Source organism: Panulirus ornatus, chromosome 3 (assembly GCF_036320965.1).
Source record: "Panulirus ornatus isolate Po-2019 chromosome 3, ASM3632096v1, whole genome shotgun sequence".
NCBI lineage: Eukaryota > Metazoa > Arthropoda > Malacostraca > Decapoda > Palinuridae > Panulirus > Panulirus ornatus.
This window is the reverse complement of record NC_092226.1, coordinates 46,739,579-46,758,416: the sequence shown is the minus strand read 5'-3', so window position 1 is coordinate 46,758,416 and position 18,838 is coordinate 46,739,579. Positions and strand designations below refer to the sequence as shown.

General features: G+C 41.5%; 1 protein-coding gene across 1 annotated transcript in view; it reads left to right on the top strand.

The window, feature by feature from the left end:
- The window catches only part of LOC139762523 (uncharacterized), a 414,664-nt gene that overhangs the window by 370,989 nt on the left and 24,837 nt on the right, over positions 1-18,838 (top strand). The window contains exons 8-10 of the mRNA XM_071687516.1: positions 1,109-1,239; positions 3,567-3,726; positions 6,937-7,408. Of these exons, the coding sequence (XP_071543617.1) occupies positions 1,109-1,239; positions 3,567-3,726; positions 6,937-7,408 (763 nt within the window). The remainder of the gene's footprint in view (positions 1-1,108; positions 1,240-3,566; positions 3,727-6,936; positions 7,409-18,838) is intronic.

Sequence of the window (18,838 nt, the reverse complement as noted above, 5' to 3'; positions counted from 1 at the left end):
ACTACCCTTTCTAATATATATATATATATATATATATATATATATATATATATATATATATATATATATATATATATATATATATATATATGTTTTCGTCGCTGATACTCAAATCATAAAGAGCGTCACGTAAATCGGCTGGATTAGTGCGTTAACCGGCTTTACTGCCGTCCTGACTTTAGTGGTCGGCATCATTAGCTTCATTAGTATGTGTAGCGATGCTTCTGCCTCCATAACATTCCTCTCCTGGGGACCACCGAACGAGCTAGTTAATGATATTGCCGTCACGAAACTCCTGGTGATGATGGCCGCTGACTGGCCGGAACGAACCGAATTTTATAAGTCTGTGGTAATAGGACTGAGGTTAGAGCTGGGCGCTTCCTGTCTGTGAGGGGCGTAGCGCCCAACTGCCTGTGGGAGGAGACTCAGGTCTACGCAGGATCACTTAGGAGCCTGGATGTAAGTAGGTGTGTTTACAGGTATGTTAGTCATGTTAATGTGAGTGAGTTGGCGATGGTCGTGTTACAGCGCTTGATGGTTCAATTTACATCTCGTTAGCAACGTAGTGATTATGCACAATATGTTATCACGACCATTAGGCTGTGGTTAGCAGGTACATGGGTATTACCACTGTTATATCTTAGCTTGTGTCGAGTAACGAGGAAAAAAGTTAATCACAGTATTCATCTTGTGGAGTCTTAAAGTCTTGCATTCTAAGCCCGCTATACAACTAGATGAGGTTGTTTGTTTTTCGTGGTTTTGTGGAGTGGACGTATGTGAATTAAGTTACCAGCAGTGTTGTGCGTTGGAATGTAATGTGTGAGAAAATGTTACGTCCTGTGTTATGATCATGAGGGATAACAGGATATGATACCGATCCAGGAATGGACTATTTGAAGGATTCATACTTGTGGAACTTCCCATGGATCATATTTCACAAGTATTGTCTCTATCTGTCTGTCTGTCTGTCTGTCTGTATGTATGTCTGTCTGTCTGTCTGTCTCTCTCTCTCTCTCTCTCTCTCTCTCTCTCTCTCTCTCTCTCTCTCTCTCTCTCTCTCTCTCTCTCTCTCTCTCTCTCTCTCTCAGTAACCACCAATGTCTTGCAGACGCTCCCGTGGTGGGCCTGTCGCTGGGAAGGACCATGAACCGCAATATGATCAAGGAGGGTGACGACGTCTACTTCGAGTGCAACATCGAAGCCAACCCAAGGTTTCACAGCGTCGACTGGCACCACAACGTGAGTCCCTGATACTAATCTACTGCAGTTGTCATTCTTTCCTCTAGGTGTGTTAGTCTGAGACTCGCGAACATGGGTTCCAGTTCTTTTCATGACTCAGAACTTAATTCCTCAGAACAGATTATTTGGTCTGTAAAATGAATCTGAATATCTCCTGCGCAGTGCTTGCTATGCTTCAGTTCATGTAGTTCATAATGATAATCAAGCTATCTAAAAGTGGCCAGGGAGTCGATGCACCAACCTTTTGCCCTCTCCTCAGGACAGCTAACCTTCATTGTTTCGTAGGACCTCGACATCAGCGGTTCGTTTGGTAGGCCTCCGTACCAATAAAAGTAGTGGTAAATGCCCTACACATTCCCCATGTTGATGGTGCAGGCGTATTCTTTAAACCCTGCTCACCTGCTCTAGGAACAGCTGCTGTGTATCGAGTAGGACTTGAAGAAATACATCGTCTGTTGCAGCTCTTGTGTCTATAGACACATGTTCAACAGTGTCGATCAAGACGCATTCACCACAACAGCTGATGAATACAGCTCGTCCGCTAATGATATCTGAACTGAAATCGAGGATATTCTGAATTGATTTCACTTCCAGTACCGACGCATACCATTCTGACTTTAAGATTAAGCAACTTTAGTCCAGGTCTGCATGAAACCAAATGAGAGGCTGAGGTCGAGGGATCAGGAATACTTTGGATTTTTTTTACTTCCTGTTGCTTGAAATTCTTATGCTATTCTTCCTGAATTATTTTGTAGATATTTGAGGAATATTTCTACGGTACTGTGGCCACCAAAATCTCCCATGAAATAGAATGGAAACCAACAAAATAGATAAGAAAAATCACACCACACACACACACCTACACACACACACACACACACACACTACATCTAGTTGTATATTTATCTATACGGCAATTCGTTTTAGTAGGTTAGATTCTAAAATCCAAAATACAGTGTCTTCCAATATCAAACTCCACCTGACGTGTACTCACCATCGAGACCCACTTGTGTTTCTCTCACATGTTCGTCTAAAACAGCCGCTTCTGACCCGCCAACCACCCAGACTGCAGCCGATTCGAATACTAGAAGTTCTTCCTTGATGTATCGTCTTAAATCTGTATCATTAACATCAGAAACAACGATGGTTTTCTGATGCATTCCATCAACACGCTTGGTCGTTCAGCAACCTCTTTGTCGGTATCTTCAACCAGGTTGTTTATGGCAGTAAATTGCTATCGTAAAGACAAGCTCATTAAAGGCTCCTGCGAACTACTGACGTTGTCAGCGAGACAAATGTCACCATTAACGTGTCATTTGCCTCGTTAAAAGGTCGCCCCATTATCTGTCAGAGTGGTTAAGATCCAGGCGTGCTACCTGATGTTCGTGTGAAGTTAACGAGCTCATACTGTTCGCTACAATGAAATGATGAGGCTTTATTTATGGTGTGAGGTGAGGGACATTTAACGCCTCAGACTATAAAGCTTTATACAAAAGTGACACTTTCCATTCGATTGGTTTTAAGTTTATTTGTTGAATATCTTACGAGTGAATTTATCTGTTTCTCATCTTGGTGAAAGGTTACCATGATCGATTCTTCTTGAGATATATGACAATAAATCATTATCACAGTTGTCTCTTTCATATCAGGTGTTACAGTAAGTTGACTCGAGAAATCTTGATTTATTTTGAATCTTGTGGGTGAGAAGACGACGATAATGCATGTGTTGCAGGGTGATGAAAGTACGTTGTACAGTGTGTTGTGATGTGTTATTAGACGTGCTGTTGATAGTGTGGTGTCATATGTTGGAAGACTTGCGCTGATGGTAGTGTGGTCTCATGTGTTGGAAGACTTGCGCTGATGGTAGTGTGGTCTCATGTGTTGGAAGACTTGTGCTGATGGTAGTGTGGTGTCATGTGTTAGAAGACTTGTGCTGATGGTAGTGTGGTGTCATGTGTTAGAAGACTTGTGCTGATGGTAGTGTGGTGTCATGTGTTGGAAGGGTATGGATTATATGGGTTGTGTATCATTGCAGAAATTGCTCTCAGATCATGTATTTCTAAGTGATGGCGCAGTGGGCGCTTTGATGTTCCCTGACAGGCGTCTCTAAGTCATCTCGTGTGTCGTAAGGTGCGGTGAATGAGTGTACGTGGGGTGCATCACAAGGCGTGGTCACTGAGAGTGCGTTGGACTGAGAGTGCGTTGGATGCGTCACAAGGCGTGGTCACTGAGAGTGCATGGGGTGTGTCATAAGACAGTCACTGGGCATACGTGGTATGTGTCACAAGCAGTGGTCACTGAGGGAGTGTGTGGCGGTCGTGTTGCAGGAGGAGGAGCTGGTGCACAACATGAGCGCGGGTGTGGTGATGAACGGCCTCAACCTGGTGCTCAGGAACCTCCAGAGACGACACTCGGGGTCCTACACCTGCACAGCCGCCAACGTCGAGGGTCGCACTACCAGTAACGCCGTCTTCCTCACCGTCCGTCGTGAGTACTGTCACATTCTGTCTGTCACATTCTGTCTCTATTCCAGTCCTCCTGACCCTAACCATACTCATAATGCCATTCCTATTTGAACCCTTATTCTTTTCTTCTCTGTCCTCTACTTCCGCTTATTTCTTTCTTCTTTTCTTCGACAAAAATGTACAATCCATACCAATCTCTCTATCTATCTATCTATTTATCTATCTATCTATCTATCTATCTATTTTTGAGAGAATTATACAACTGTACGTATATCTTTCCATCAATTTATATTTCCAGCAATCTATCAATCTATCTATCGATCTATTTAAGAATATATCAATCAGTCAACCGATCTATCTACGTGCCTCTTCTGAAGTATACAGACGTATGAGCAATTATTATGAGCTCCTCATATGTCACCTAAATCATGCAGGGGAGCAAGATAATGGTCATGATCACACATAAAAGATATCAAGAAGACAACCTTCCAGCCAGCTCTTTCTACCAGCATGATCCTCATCACTGGTCTGGCCTGGGGACCGGAACAGCACTCCCGTGTGAACTATGGCCTTCATTATGGACTTGTGTTCCCTCATAAGTACCCGTAGTTGTTGACTAAATCCCCCTCACCGATCACACCTTTCTCTGGTCTAAAGGTCAGGCTGATGATAGACTAGGGGGATCTCGATTCTATTAGTTTTGACCTTAATCTATTACAGATGGTGTATGTCAGTCTAGGCTTATACTGAGGCCATTGTAAATGGGGTTATTGACAGTTTTCAAAACTACACACACACACACAGACACACACACACACACACTCCCCGCGGTGTACTGGTGAGCGTTATTGACCATGAGTTAGCACGGGCCAGCACGAGCAGGTCTGCATGGGTTCCAGTCCTGAGTGTGGCAGTCGGATTACACCCACCCCAGGTGTTTCACCTCAAAAACCCTCAAGCTTTACAGTAGATACCCCCAGGAGACATGTTTCTTCAACCACTCTTTAGTGTCCTTTTACGTGACCTCCTGCCACATCCTACAGACCACACTGTGAAAGTACTCCCATGTGCAAATGACCCCACAACTACATCACGGATAACTTACGCTACTCAAAGAACTAGCAAACAACACTATTACATCATTCAATTAGAACACTTGCTCATGAAACACACCAAGTCTGCATCTCACAAATATCCACTGTCATTCTCTTTACTCCTGTCTGACATGAACATAGCCTGCACCCTTCTATACCCCAGAATAGTCAACCAATTTACCATTCAATAGAACTTCAACCATACTAGAACATTAACAGTACTCACATGACATTCACTCCCCAACCCACAAAAGCTGACATAAAATCCATGAGCAAACTAAACGCCCTCAGAACATACACACGCCAGTTTTGGATAAGTAAAAAATCTCTCGGTATTGAATGCAAACAATTTATCTCATCCACTCTAAACTACGCTTCATCTGCCTGGCTATTTACTCTAGCAAATCATACATACCAAAGCTGCTAGCCACACAAAACAGAGCATTCAGAACAACTACTAGCTGCCGAACGAGCACAAGCAAGCATTCAACTCATTCACTGTAATTTCCAGTATAATCTCATCTCAATATGCTCAACATTCAATTCTTTGCAACACCTTCCCTCCTAGATCACTTCATAACCAACCAGCCACACCTCAAGTAGAAACAAAACCCTCACCCTTGCCTCGCACTTCAGCAACCTATACCCACAGATTCCCCTTCCCGCCTCCCCAAACAAACACAACATTAACAAAACATATACACACCGTATTGACTTAACAAGCATTGAGCAACCGCCCTCCCAGCCCAGTCTTAAACCCCATACCACCAAACATACACGCAGCTGAAACTACGCTCCCCAGGCATGTATAAATCATGCATACTTTTCTGTGAACTTGACACCACCTAGTGTAAGAAACTCAGATTCCGCACAAGACACTTAATGCCAAAGACAGAGTATTGAGCACTTACTCCTCAGTCCCCCTCAAACCCTATCAAGACACACACACACACACACACACACATGCTCTCACTTTTATAAATGTGAAGTGTATCACACAGATAGTATCACTTCTTATCGAGTCGATGACAGAGTAAAATTGTAAAGAGAGCAGTACAACGCTACATCAGTGTCTGTGAGAGTAAGAAGGGTGGTGTTCAGACATGTTTGCTCCACACTAAGCTAAGCGACATAATACTAAAGTTGCTTCAGTGGAACACCATAACAGCAGTAGCTTCAGCATAATACTAAGTGTAACGCTTTTCCAAATCAAAAAGCATTGAGGTAATGCCCTTTTGTCAAGATCATTGTCATATTAGACCATCATACTTACAATGAGTGCTGGATCACTGTAAGTATAACAGTAAAACAAGAACACGACAGTATCAACGTTTAGGTCAATATAGCATCAAGTCAGGATCAACAATATCTCCAGACATCAACCTAGACATAGCTCAGCCCCCGAGGGCTCCTCTACTCAGCCTGACTACAAGCATTAAGCCCTCCTTCTGCGTCTGTTATTTTTCTACAGGTTGTGAGTACCATGCCCTCGGGCGCCTCCCCAGGGTTGCCTTCCTCCGTTCGTCCGTCAAGGGGCACGCCGGCACCAACACTCGAGGTTTCTAGTGTTGATGTTTGGTGGTGTTGAGGGTTGTGCTGTTTGATCTGGTGGCGGTTGTTTACTGAAGCGGCGGTGGCTGTATTATGTCGTTTACCTGACGCAGAAGAAACTTTGCTTTGTTTTCACTGATAATAAAGAGAAAGTGCTCTTGTAAACGCCCATATCCTCCTGTCTTTGGTGTTTGTGTGAGAATGATTCACTCACTCAAGGAGAGAACTATCCATTATATCAGAAGCGTGGAACTAATGGTCACTGTACGTACACACGATAACAAATATTCAGTCTTGCGTACTCAAAGACAGAAAACAATGGAGTTGATTTTCACACAGTGTACGTATGGACCAGAATAAATAAGAGAATTATGGTAGCTGTTAATGCACTATACATCGATAGGGATTATGGTGTCTTTTTCTAGTTTTACATCGAAAATCTTGATGCTTTATATCATATCTAAATTCCCTCACCCACAGTAGCACGTTACAATTGCTGGTACCTCACATTACTAACTCAGTAGCCATAAAGACTTGCTATAAATCTGCTCTGCCTACTGGTAACGGTGATTCTCTGGTGCCGTCAGATTCGCCTATGTGTGCCGGTGGGAGGCGAGAGAGGACACAGGGTGCCGCCCGCGGATCTACGGCCGCCGTGAAGTGCACGGTGGAGGCTGAACCCGCCCACGACATCACCTGGACGTGGATTAGGAAACGGGCGGACGGCACCGAAGAAGAGGTTCCCGAAGAGGACGTCAGGAGTGACGGCCTCACCTCCAGCGTCCTGGTCATGCCTCACAGTCCAGACGACTACGGCCGGTTCATGTGCCTCGCCAAAAACGCCATCGGACGGCAGTTTACACCCTGCGTAGTAACCCTGGTGCCAGCTGGCCCGCCAGACACACCCACGAACTGCTCTGCTACCCTGGGAAAGCCCTCCTCCCACGCTCACACCACCTCCATGGTCATCACCTGTGTTGAGGGCTTCGACGGAGGACTACCTCAACAATTCCAGCTGGAGACGTGGCAAGATGGTGACCCCATAGCCAACATGACTAGGTCAGTCAACCAATCCAATTTACCTACTCATTCATTTCAACTAAAGTTCCTAGCCCCTTGAGCTAGATCCTTGAATACAATGGTACAATCATTGCGTGTAATGGCGTGACCTTTAACTTGATCAGTAGGGATTACAACAAAGGTCACTCACATCATACACAACAAACGTACCGTCTTGCTTCCGGTGTCTTACCGTCTTTCTAATATGACTGACGTACTATGTTATACACAATGGTTTACATAAGGCGTCAAAATCTCGAATGAGTGTATAACTGACTCTGGTGCCAGCTGGCCTGCTCCATACACCCACAAACTGCTCTGCTAACTGAGCAGGCCCTCTTCCCAGTGTTGCTCATTTACTGATAGTTTAATTAGTTCTGTAGCTCTTCATACGCGTTTGACTCGGTGATATATATATATATATATATATATATATATATATATATATATATATATATATATATATATATATATATATATATATATATATATATATATATATATATATATACATATATATATATATATATATATATATATATATATATATATATATATATATATATATATATATATATATATATATATATATATATGTATATATACATATGGATAGAGTTGTGCGCAGGAGGATGGATGTGCTGGAAATGAGATGTTTGAGGACAATGTGTGGTGTGAGGTGGTTTGATCGAGTAAGTAACGTCAGGGTAAGAGAGATGTGTGGAAATAAAAAGAGCGTGGTTGAGAGAGCAGAAGAGGGTGTTTTGAAATGGTTTGGGCACATGGAGAGAATGAGTGAGGAAAGATTGACCAAGAGGAGAAATGTATCGGAGGTGGAGGGAACGAGGAGAAGTGGGAGACCATATTGGAGGTGGAAAGATGGAGTGAAAAAGATTTTGTGTGATCGGGGCCTGAACATGCAGGAGGGTGAAAGGAGGGCAAGGAATAGAGTGAATTGGATCGATGTGGTACACCGGGGTTGACGTGCTGTCAGTGGATTGAATCAGGGCATGTGAAGCGTCTGTGCTAAACCATGGAAAGCTGTGTAGGTATGTATATTTGCGTGTGTGGACTTATGTATATACATGTGTATGGGGGTGGGTTGGGCCATTTCTTTCGTCTGTTTCCTTGCGCTACCTCGCAAACGCGGGACACAGCGACAAAGCAAAAAAAAAAAAAAAAAGAATATATACATATATATATATATCTGCATACATATATCCCTGGGGATAGGGGAGAAAGATTACTTCCCACGAATTCCCTGCGTGTCGTAGAAGGCGACTAAAAGTGGAGGGAGCGGGGGGCTGGAAATCCTCCCCTCTCATTATTTTTCTTTTTAACTTTCCAAAAGAAGGAACGGAGAAGGGGGCCGGGTGAGGATATTCCCTCAAAGGCCCAGTTCTCTGTTCTTAACGCTACCTCGCTAACGCGGGAAATGGCGAATAGTTTGAAATAAAGAATATATATATATATATATATATATATATATATATATATATATATATATATATATATATATATATATATATATATATATATATATATACATATATACATATATATATATATATATATATTTTTTTTTTTTGCTTTGTCGCTATCTCCCGCGTTTGCGAGGTAGCGCAAGGAAAAAGACGAAAGAAATGGCCCAACCCACCCCCATACACATGTATATACATACGTCCACACACGCAAATATACATACCTACACAGCTTTCCATGGTCTACCCCAGACGCTTCACATGCCTTGATTCAATCCACTGACAGCACGTCAACCCCGGTATACCACATCGCTCCAATTCACTCTATTCCTTGCCCTCCTTTCACCCTCCTGCATGTTCAGGCCCCGATCACACAAAATCTTTTTTACTCCATCTTTCCACCTCCAATTTGGTCTCCCTCTTCTCCTCGTTCCCTCCACCTCCGACACATATATCCTCTTGGTCAATCTTTCCTCACTCATTCTCTCCATGTGCCCAAACCATTTCAAAATACCCTCTTCTGCTCTCTCAACCACGCTCTTTTTATTTCCACACATCTCTCTTACCCTTACGTTACTTACTCGATCAAACCACCTCACACCACACATTGTCCTCAAACATCTCATTTCCAGCACATCCATCCTCCTGCGCACCACTCTATCCATAGCCCACGCCTCGCAACCATACAACATTGTTGGAACCACTATTCCTTCAAACATACCCATTTTTGCTTTCCGAGATAATGTTCTCGACTTCCACACATTCTTCAAGGCTCCCAGAATTTTCGCCCCCTCCCCCACCCTATGATCCACTTCCGCTTCCATGGTTCCATCCGCTGCCAGATCCACTCCCAGATATCTAAAACACTTCACTTCCTCCAGTTTTTCTCCATTCAAACTCACCTCCCAATTGACTTGACCCTCAACCCTACTGTACCTAATAACCTTGCTCTTATTCACATTTACTGTTAACTTTCTTCTTTCACACACTTTATCAAACTCAGTCACCAGCTTCTGCAGTTTCTCGCATGAATCAGCCACCAGCGCTGTATCATCAGCGAACAACAACTGACTCACTTCCCAAGCTCTCTCATCCCCAACAGACTTCATACTTGCCCCTCTTTCCAAAACTCTTGCATTCACCTCCCTAACAACCCCATCCATAAACAAATTAAACAACCATGGAGACATCACACACCCCTGCCGCAAACCTACATTCACCGAGAACCAATCACTTTCCTCTCTTCCTACACGTACACATGCCTTACATCCTCGATAAAAACTTTTCACTGCTTCTAACAACTTTCCTCCCACACCATATATTCTTAATACCTTCCACAGAGCATCTCTATCAACTCAATCATATGCCTTCTCCAGATCCATAAATGCTTCATACAAATCCATTTGCTTTTCTAAGTATTTCTCACATATATTCTTCAAAGCAAACACCTGATCCACACATCCTGTACCACTTCTGAAACCACACTGCTCTTCCCCAATCTGATGCTCTGTACATGCCCTCACCCTCTCAGTCAATATCCTCCCATATAATTTACCAGGAATACTCAACAAACTTATACCTCTGTAATTTGAGCACTCACTCTTATCCCCTTTGCCTTTGTACAATGGCACTATGCACGCATTCCGCCAATCCTCAGGCACCTCACCATGAGTCATACATACATTAAATAACCTTACCAACCAGTCAACAATACAGTCACCCCCTTTTTTAATAAATTCCACTGCAATACCATCCAAACCTGCTGCCTTGCCGGCTTTCATCTTCCGCAAAGCTTTTACTACCTCTTCTCTGTTTAACAAATCATTTTCCCTAACCCTCTCACTTTGCACATCACCTCGACCAAAACACCCTATATCTGCCACTCTATCATATATATATATATATATATATATATATATATATATATATATATATATATATATATATATATATATATATATATGATCATTATCTTGTGGAGGCTAAGATGAAGATTAGTATGGGTTTTCAGAAAAGAAGAGTGAATGTTGGGGTGAAGAAGGTGGTGAGAGTAAGTGAGCTTGGGAAGGAGACCTGTGTGAGGAAGTATCAGGAGAGACTGTGTACAGAATGGAAAAAGGTGAGAACAATGGAAGTAAGGGGAGTGGGGGAGGAATGGGATGTATTTAGGGAATCAGTGATGGATTGCGCAAAAGATGCTTGTGGCATGAGAAGAGTGGGAGGTGGGCTGTTTAGAAAGGGTAGTGAGTGGTGGGATGAAGAAGTAAAAGTATTAGTGAAAGAGAAGAGAGAGGCATTTGGACGATTTTTGCAGGGAAAAAATGCAATTGAGTGGGAGAAGTATAAAAGAAAGAGACAGGAGGTCAAGAGAAAGGTGCAAGAGGTGAAAAAAAGGGCAAATGAGAGTTGGGGTGAGAGACTATCAGTAAATTTTAGGGAGAATAAAAAGATGTTCTGGAAGGAGGTAAATAGGGTGCGTAAGACAAGGGAGCAAATGGGAACTTCAGTGAAGGGCGTAAATGGGGAGGTGATAACAAGTAGTGGTGATGTGAGAAGGAGATGGAATGAGTATTTTGAAGGTTTGTTGAATGTGTCTGATGACAGAGTGGCAGATATAGGGTGTTTGGGTCGAGGTGGTGTTCAAAGTGAGAGGGTTGGGGAAAATGATTTGGTAAACAGAGAAGAGGTAGTAAAAGCTTTGCGGAAGATGAAAGCCGGCAAGGCAGCAGGTTTGGATGATATTGCAGTGGAATTTATTAAAAAAGGGGGTGACTGTATTGTTGACTGGTTGGTAAGGTTATTTAATGTATGTATGACTCATGGTGAGGTGCCTGAGGATTGGCGGAATGCGTGCATAGTGCCATTGTACAAAGGCAAAGGGGATAAGAGTGAGTGCTCAAATTACAGAGGTATAAGTTTGTTGAGTATTCCTGGTAAATTATATGGGAGGGTATTGATTGAGAGGGTGAAGGCATGTACAGAGCATCAGATTGGGGAAGAGCAGTGTGGTTTCAGAAGTGGTACCGGATGTGTGTATCAGGTGTTTGCTTTGAAGAATGTATGTGAGAAATACTTAGAAAAGCAAATGGATTTGTATGTAGCATTTATGGATCTGGAGAAGGCATATGATAGAGTTGATAGAGATGCTCTGTGGAAGGTATTAAGAATATATGGTGTGGGAGGCAAGTTGTTAGAAGCAGTGAAAAGTTTTTATCGAGGATGTAAGGCATGTGTACGTGTAGGAAGAGAGGAAAGTGATTGGTTCTCAGTGAATGTAGGTTTGCGGCAGGGGTGTGTGATGTCTCCATGGTTGTTTAATTTGTTTATGGATGGAGTTGTTAGGGAGGTAAATGCAAGAGTTTTGGAAAGAGGGGCAAGTATGAAGTCTGTTGGGGATGAGAGAGCTTGGGAAGTGAGTCAGTTGTTGTTCGCTGATGATACAGCGCTGGTGGCGGATTCATGTGAGAAACTGCAGAAGCTGGTGACGGAGTTTGGTAAAGTGTGTTGAAGAAGAAAGTTAAGAGTAAATGTGAATAAGAGCAAGGTTATTAGGTACAGTAGGGTTGAGGGTCAAGTCAATTGGGAGGTGAGTTTGAATGGAGAAAAACTGGAGGAAGTGAAGTGTTTTAGATATCTGGGAGTGGATCTGTCAGCGGATGGAACCATGGAAGCGGAAGTGGATCATAAGGTGGGGGAGGGGGCGAAAATTTTGGGAGCCTTGAAGAATGTGTGGAAGTCGAGAACATTATCCCGGAAAGCGAAAATGGGTATGTTTGAAGGAATAGTGGTTCCAACAATGTTGTATGGTTGCGAGGCGTGGGCTATGGATAGAGTTGTGCGCAGGAGGATGGATGTGCTGGAAATGAGATGTTTGAGGACAATGTGTGGTGTGAGGTGGTTTGATCGAGTGAGTAACGTAAGGGTAAGAGAGATGTGTGGAAATAAAAAGAGCGTGGTTGAGAGAGCAGAAGAGGGTGTTTTGAAATGGTTTGGGCACATGGAGAGAATGAGTGAGGAAAGATTGACCAAGAGGATATATGTGTCGGAGGTGTAGGGAACGAGGAGAAGAGGGAGACCAAATTGGAGGTGGAAAGATGGAGTGAAAAGGATTTTGTGTGATCGGGGCCTGAACATGCAGGAGGGTGAAAGGAGGGCAAGGAATAGAGTGAATTGGAGCGGTGTGGTATACAGGTGTTGATGTGCTGTCAATGGATTGAATCAAGGCATGTGGGGCGTCCGGGGTAAACCATGGAAAGCTGTGTAGGTATGTATATTTGCGTGTGTGGATGCGTGTATGTACATGTGTGTGGGGGGGGTTGGGCCATTTCTTTCGTCTGTTTCCTTGCGCTACCTCGCAAATGCGGGAGACAGCGACGAGGTATAGAAAAAAAAAAATATATATATATATATATATATATATATATATATATATATATATATATATATATATATATATATATATTTATTTATTTATCATTTTATTTATTTTGCCTTGTCGCTCTTTCCCGCGTTTGGGAGGTAGCGCAAGGAAACAGACGAAAGAAATGGCCCACCAACACACACATGTATATACATACACATCTACACACGCAAATATACATACCTATACATCTCAACGTATACATATATATACACACCCAGACATATAAATATATACACATGTACATAATTCATACTGTCTGCCTTTATTCATTCCCATCGCCACCTCGCCACACATGAAATATTAACCCCCTCCCCACTCATGTGTGCGAGGTAGCGCTAGGAAAAGACAACAAAGGCCCCATTCGTTCACACTCAGGCTCTAGCTGTCATGTAATAATACACCGAAACAACAGCTCCCTTTCCACATCCAGGCACCACAGAACTTTCCAGGGTCTACCCCAGACGTTTTACATGCCCTGGTTCAATCCATTGACAGCACGTCCACCCCGGTATACCACATCGTTCCAATTCACTCTATTCCTTGGACGCCTTTCTCCCTCCTCATGTTCAGGCCCCGATCACTCAAAATCTTTTTCACTCCATCTTTCCACCTCCAATTTGGTCTCCCACATCTCCTCGTTCCCTCCACTTCCGACACATATATCCTCTTGGTCAATCTTTCCCCACTCATTCTCTCCATGTGACCAAACCACTTCAAAACACCCTCTTCTGCTCTCTCAACCATTCTCTTTTATTACCACACATCTCTCTTACCCTATTTTTACTTACTCGATCAAACCACCTCACACCACATATTCTACTCAAACATCTCATTTCCAGCACATCCACCCTCCCGCGCACAACTCTATCCATAGCCCACGCCTCGCAACCATACAACATTGTTGGAACCTCTATTCCTTCAAACATAGCCATTTTTGCTTTCCGAGATAATGTTCTCGATTTCCACACATTCTTCAAGGCTCCCAGAAGTTTCGCCCCCCTCCCCCGCCCTATGATTCACTTCCGCTTCCATGGTTACATCCGCTGCCAAATACACTCCCAATATCTAAAACACTTCACTTCCACCCGTTTTTCTCCATTCAAACTTACCTCCCAATTGACTTGATTCTCAACCCTACTGTACCTAATAGCCTTCTTCTTATTCACATTTACTCTCAACATTCTTCTTTCAAACACTTTACCAAACTCAGTCACTAGCTTCTGCAGTTTCTCACATGAATCAGCCACCAGCGGTGTATCATCAGCAAAGAACAACTGACTCACTTCCCAAGCTCTCTCATCCCCAACAGACTTCACACTTGCCCCTCTTTCCAAAACTCTTGAATTTACCTCCCTAACAACCCCATCCATAAACAAATTAAACAACCATGTAGACATCACACACCCTTGCCGCAAACCTACATTCACTGAGAACCAATCACTTTCCTCTCTTCCTACAAGTACATATGCGTTACAAGGGAGCAAATGGGAACTTCAGTGAAGGGGGATAATGGGGAGGTGACAACAAGTAGTGGTGATGTGAGAAGGAGATGGAGTGAGTATTTTGAGGGTTTGTTGAATGTGTTTGATGATATAGTGGCAGATATAGGGTGTTTAGGTCGAGGTGGTGTGCAAGGTGAGAGGGTTAGGGAAAATGATTTGGTAAACAGAGAAGAGGTAGTAAAAGCTTTGCGGAAGATGAAAGCCAGCAAAGAAGAAGGTTTGGATGGTATTGCAGTGGAATTTATTAAAAAAGGGGGTGACTGTATCATTGACTGGTTGGTAAGGTTATTTCATGTATGTATGATTCATGGTGAGGTGCCTGAGGACTGGCGGAATGCTTGCACAGTGCCTTTGTACAAAGGCAAAGTGGATAAGTGTTAGTGCTCAAATTACAGAGGTATAAGTTTCTTGAGTATTCCTGGTAGATTATATGGAAAGGTATTGATTGAGAGGGTGAAGGCATGTTCAGAGAATCAGATTGGGGAAGAGCAGTGTGGTTTCAAAGGTGGTAGAGGATGTGTGGACCAGGTGTTTGCTTTGAAGAATGTATGTGAGAAATACTTAGAAAAGCAGATGGATTTGCATGTAGCATTTATGGATCTGGAGAAGACATACGATAGTGTATAGAGATGCTCTGTGGAAGGTACTAAGAATATATGGCGTGAGAGCCAAGTTGTTAGAAGCAGTTAAAAGTTTTTATCGAGGATATATATATATGTATATATATATATATATATATATATATATATATATATATATATATATATATATATATATATATATATATATATATATATATATATATATATATATATATATATATACATATATATATATATATATATATATATATATATATATATATATATATATATATATATATATATATATATATATATATATATACATATATATATATATATATATATATATATATATATATATATATATATATATATATATATATATATATATATATATATATATATATATATATATATATATATATATATATATATATATATACATATATATATATATATATATATATATATATATATATATATATATATATATATATATATATATATATATATATATATATATATATATATATATATATATATATATATATATATATATATATATATATATATGTATTTATATGAATATATATATATATGAATATATATATATATATATATATATATATATATATATATATATATATATATATATATATATATATATATATATATATATATATATATATATATATATATATATATATATATATATATATATATATATATAAGATGTGAAGACCCTTACTGGAAAAACAATCACTCTTGAAGTAGAACCTTCAGACACAATTGAAAATGTGAAGGAAAATAGTGAAATTGGAGAAAAATGTAGCTTAGACATTGAAGCTTATTGATACAGTGTTTAAATTGATGAGAACTGCTATTGACGTTTGTGTAAATAAATTATACATTTCCTTTTTTCCATAGCCAGAGGTTGAACCATTATGTGACATCCTTTTTTTCATTCATTTCAAGCTAGAAGTTTCAGTTTTCTAAATTGTTTCTTACATTTCTCATATGTATATATATGTATGTGTGTGTGTGTGTATATGTGCGTATGTATGTGTGTGTGTGTGTGTGTGTGTATATGTAGGTATATATGTATATTATCCCTGGGGATAGGGGTGAAAGAATACTTCCCACGTATTCCTCGCGTGTCGTAGAAAGCGACTAGAGGGGACGGGAGCGGGGGGGCAGAAATCCTTCCCTCCTTGTATTAACTTTCTAAAATGGGAAACAGAAGAAGGAGTCACGCGGGGAGTGCTCATCCTCCTCGAAGGCTCAGAGTGGGGTGCCTAAATGTGTGTGGATGTAACCAAGATGTGAAAAAAGGAGAGATAGGTAGTATGTTTGAGGAAAGGAACCTGGATGTTTTGGCTCTGAGTGAAATGAAGCTCAAGGGTAAAGGGGAAGAGTGGTTTGGGAATGTCTGGGGAGTAAAGTCAGGGGTTAGTGAGAGGACAAGAGCAAGGGAAGGAGTAGCAATACTCCTGAAACAGGAGTTGTGGGAGTATGTGATAGAGTGTAAGAAAGTAAATTTTCGATTAATATGGGTAAAACTGAAAGTTGATGGAGAGAGGTGGGTGATTATTGGTGCATATGCACCTGGACATGAGAAGAAAGATCAAGAGAGGCAAGTGTTTTGGGAGCAGCTGAATGAGTGTGTTAGTGGTTTTGATGCACGAGACCGGGTCATAGTGATGGGTGATTTGAATGCAAAGGTGAGTAATGTGGCAGTTGAGGGAATAATTGGTATGCATGGGGTGTTCAGTGTTGTAAATGGAAATGGTGAAGAGCTTGTAGATTTATGTGCTGAAAAAGGACTGATGATTGGGAATACCTGGTTTAAAAAGCGAGATATACATAAGTATACTTATGTAAGTAGGAGAGATGGCCAGAGAGCGTTATTGGATTACGTGTTAATTGACAGGCGTGCGAAAGAGAGACTTTTGGACGTTAATGTGCTGAGAGGTGCAACTGGAGAGATGTCTATTCATTATCCTGTGGAGGCTAAGGTGAAGATTTGTATGGGTTTTCAGAAAAGAAGAGTGAATGTTGGGGTGAAGAGGGTGGTGAGAGTAAGTGAGCTTGAGAAGGAGACCTGTGTGAGGAAGTACCAGGAGAGGCTGAGTACAGAATGGAAAAAGGTGAGAACAATGGAAGTAACGGGAGTGGGGGAGGAATGGGATGTATTTAGGGAATCAGTGATGGATTGCGCAAAAGACGCTTGTGGCATGAGAAGAGTGGGAGGTGGGTTGATTAGAAAGGGTAGTGAGTGGTGGGATGAAGAAGTAAGAGTATTAGTGAAAGAGAAGAGAGAGGCATTTGGACGATTTTTGCAGGTAAAAAATGAAATTGAGTGGGAGATGTATAAAAGAAAGAGACAGGAGGTCAAGAGAAAGGTGCAAGAGGTGAAAAAAAGGGCAAATGAGAGTTGGGGTGAGAGAGTATCATTAAATTTTAGGGAGAATAAAAAGATGTTCTGGAAGGAGGTAAATAAAGTGCGTAAGACAAGGGAGCAAATGGGAACTTAAGTGAAGGGCGCAAATGGGGAGGTGATAACAAGTAGTGGTGATGTGAGAAGGAGATGGAGTGAGTATTTTGAAGGTTTGTTGAATGTGTTTGATGATAGAGTGGCGGATATAGGGTGTTTTGGTCGAGGTGGTGTGCAAAGTGAGAGGGTTAGGGAAAATGATTTGTTAAACAGAGAAGAGGTAGTGAAAGCTTTGCGGAAGATGAAAGCCGGCAAGGCAGCAGGTTTGGATGGTATTGCAGTGGAATTTATTAAAAAAGGGGGTGACTGTATTGTTGACTGGTTGGTAAGGTTATTTAATGTATGTATGACTCATGGTGAGGTGCCTGAGGATTGGCGGAATGCGTGCATAGTGCCATTGTACAAAGGCAAAGGGGATAAGAGTGAGTGCTCAAATTACAGAGGTATAAGTTTGTTGAGTATTCCTGGTAAATTATATGGGAGGGTATTGATTGAGAGGGTGAAGGCAGGTTCAGAGCATCAGATTGGGGAAGAGCAGTGTGGTTTCAGAAGTGGTAGAGGATGTGTGGATCAGGTGTTTGCTATGAAGAATGTATGTGAGAAATACTTAGAAAAGCAAATGGATTTGTATGTAGCATTTATGGATCTGGAGAAGGCATATGATAGAGTTGATAGAGATGCTCTGTGGAAGGTATTAAGAATATATGGTGTGGGAGGAAAGTTGTTAGAAGCAGTGAAAAGTTTTTATCGAGGATGTAAGGCATGTGTACGTGTAGGAAGAGAGGAAAGTGATTGGTTCTCAGTGAATGTAGGCTTGCGGCAGGGGTGTGTGATGTCTCCATGGTTGTTTAATTTGTTTATGGATGGGGTTGTTAGGGAGGTAAATGCAAGAGTTTTGGAAAGAGGGGCAAGTATGAAGTCTGTTGGGGATGAGAGAGCTTGGGAA